This window comes from Penaeus vannamei, chromosome 11, assembly GCF_042767895.1.
Source record: "Penaeus vannamei isolate JL-2024 chromosome 11, ASM4276789v1, whole genome shotgun sequence".
Classification (NCBI taxonomy): domain Eukaryota; kingdom Metazoa; phylum Arthropoda; class Malacostraca; order Decapoda; family Penaeidae; genus Penaeus; species Penaeus vannamei.
In genome coordinates this window covers 7,811,724-7,814,223 of record NC_091559.1, presented here as the reverse complement: position 1 = coordinate 7,814,223, position 2,500 = coordinate 7,811,724, and the positions used below count along the sequence as shown (strand labels likewise).

Genomic DNA, 2,500 nt, shown 5'->3' with positions numbered 1-2,500 from the left:
ATTACATTTTGAAATTCACATGCAATAAAACAACGTATAGATAAGTAAATATATACGTGAATAAAGAAGTAAATAAATAAATAGATGAATAAGAATATATAGAAGAAACGAAATGGATAGATGAATGAATGGATAAGTGAATAGACAAATGAATTAACAAGCAAACGAAGAAACATATAAAAAAAAAAAAATACATATATATACAACTTGATACATGAAGGAATTAATAAAAGAATAGAAAAGTAAACAAGAAATTGAGAGAATGAATAGACTGAATGAATTATTTTTAACTTAAAAAATTTACTACGTTTTACAGGTGTGTAGTTTCATAGGCATTAGTGACGTCACATCCAGCTGGTGTTAGGTTTCTGTTCTGGTTAACGGGGTTTGTTTGTTTGTGTGTGTGTGTGTGTGCTTGAGTGTATGTGTTTGTGATTTTTTTTCGTTTGTTTGTTTGTTTTCATTGGATGTGTGTGTGTGTGTGTGTATGTTTGTGTGTGTGCTTGAGTGTATGTGTTTGTGCGTTTATTTTTGTTGTTGTTGTTGTTGTTTTTTAGTGTATGTGTGTGTATGTATGTGTGTGTCTGTCTGTGTGTGTGTGTGTGTGTGTGTGTGTGTGTGTGTGTGTGTGTGTGTGTTTGCGTGTGTGTGCCTATGTTTATCCCTCTGTGTCTGTATATGCGTATTTGGTATACACACCCACGCACATACGTTTATATCAGTCAGCATGTATCTGGTATATATCAAACATATATATAAACAAAAATAAACCAAATTCCCGAATATGTTCTCTATTTCCCTCACGTATTCATCCAAAAATGAAAAAAAAAAGTCAATATCGACATACGTAAAGAATAACCGCCCTTTTGCCCTATTGCAGACGGACCACGCTGGGTTGAAGTCCCCTCCTCTGTTTTAGATGTGAAGGAAGGCAGGGATATCATCATCACTGCAATTGCAATGGCTAATCCTCCCCCAGTCAGGTACGGCTTGCTGTTGAAAAAGGGTGAGAGTTATGACCTCGCGGAAACCAGCGATGTTGGGTCAAATTGCAGCGTTAGGTCATGCATAAAGTTTAGCGAAGGAACGGCTTTTCAGGCAGAAAAGTGGCTGTGTAGATATACGTTATGCATCGGCGGTGTTCCCTCTTTTAGCTATGTTATCCACTTTAAAGAAAAATGAATAATGTGACCTTGCGAAATAAACTTATGGGTTACAGGTCATGCATGTGTAATGTATTGGTTTACCTTCCCCCTGTCAAATATGTCATGCAATCTAAACATTTGAATTTTAACTTCACAAAATCACCATATATATGTTTGGCCAGTCGCACAGTTACATATGGAGATAAATGTTGTGTTTGGTATGTCATGAAACCTAAACTTTAAAATATATTAGATTAGGGTAACCAGACTCCCATCAAACTATCTAGAGAAAGAAAAATATGTCTGTTATACTTGTATACCTTCCCTATATGATATAACGAATATCACACAAACAAACACAAGAAAATACCGACTTATCTATAACAGATCACTTAACTCAACCACTATATGGTAGATAAATTTCAATACATATCAACGTTATACCGGGAGCAATTAAAAGGACTTCCATATAGCAGCATTTCCTTCAATTGGAGGAGAATTAAAACATAACGAATATTACACAGACACAAAAATACACTCGATTCCCCAAGCCAAAGTATCTACAACAGATCACACCACTTAATTCATTAAAAAAAAGTAGAACCACGCAATTCATATCAGCATTACGCAAAAATAAATAAATAGATTGATAGACCAATCTAAAAAGACATTACAAGGACCCCATGTAACTATAGCAATTCCTTCCATAGGTACAATTGGCGCCGTGATGATGTCGACCTCCTCAGTACAGGCATCAGCGGAGGAGAGTTAAGACTGTACAGTGTATCCCGGAGTCATGCAGCTAACTACACTGTGACAGCAACAAGCGCCAGGGGGTCGGAGAGCTACACATTTTACATCAATGTGTTGTGTAAGTTATTTTCGTAAAGTTATGCTGGTGTGTTGAGTGTGTTGTGGTAATTGTTTTGGTGTGTTTGGGATCATAGGCTGGTCATGTTATGCTTGTGCTATACATGTTGGAGAGAGAGTGAGAGAGAGCCAGAGGATGAGGGAGGGAGAGAGAGAGAAAAACAGAGAATGAGGGAGGGAGAGACAGAGGATGAGGGAGGTAGAGAGAGAGAAAGACAGAGGAGGAGGGAGGGAGAGACAGAGGAAAGGGGGAGGTAGAGAGAGACAGAAAGACAGAGGATGAGGGACGGAGAAAGAAAGAGAGAGAGAGAGAGACAGGGGATGGAGGAGTGAGAAAGAGAGGGACAGAGACAGACATAGGATGAGGGAGGGAGAAAGAAAGAGAGAGACAGAGACAGTAACAGACGATGAAGGAGGAGGAAAGATTAGACAGACAGATCGATAGATAGATAGATCAGTAGATTGATTAATCAATAGGTTGGAAG

At 38.1% G+C, this 2,500-nt stretch overlaps 1 protein-coding gene across 1 annotated transcript in view; it reads left to right on the top strand.

Moving 5' to 3' along the window:
- Positions 1–2,500, top strand: part of LOC138863224 (nephrin-like) — a 63,679-nt gene that overhangs the window by 12,752 nt on the left and 48,427 nt on the right. The window contains exons 3-4 of the mRNA XM_070127399.1: positions 881–983; positions 1,856–2,016. Coding sequence (XP_069983500.1) covers positions 881–983; positions 1,856–2,016 — 264 coding nt within the window. The remainder of the gene's footprint in view (positions 1–880; positions 984–1,855; positions 2,017–2,500) is intronic.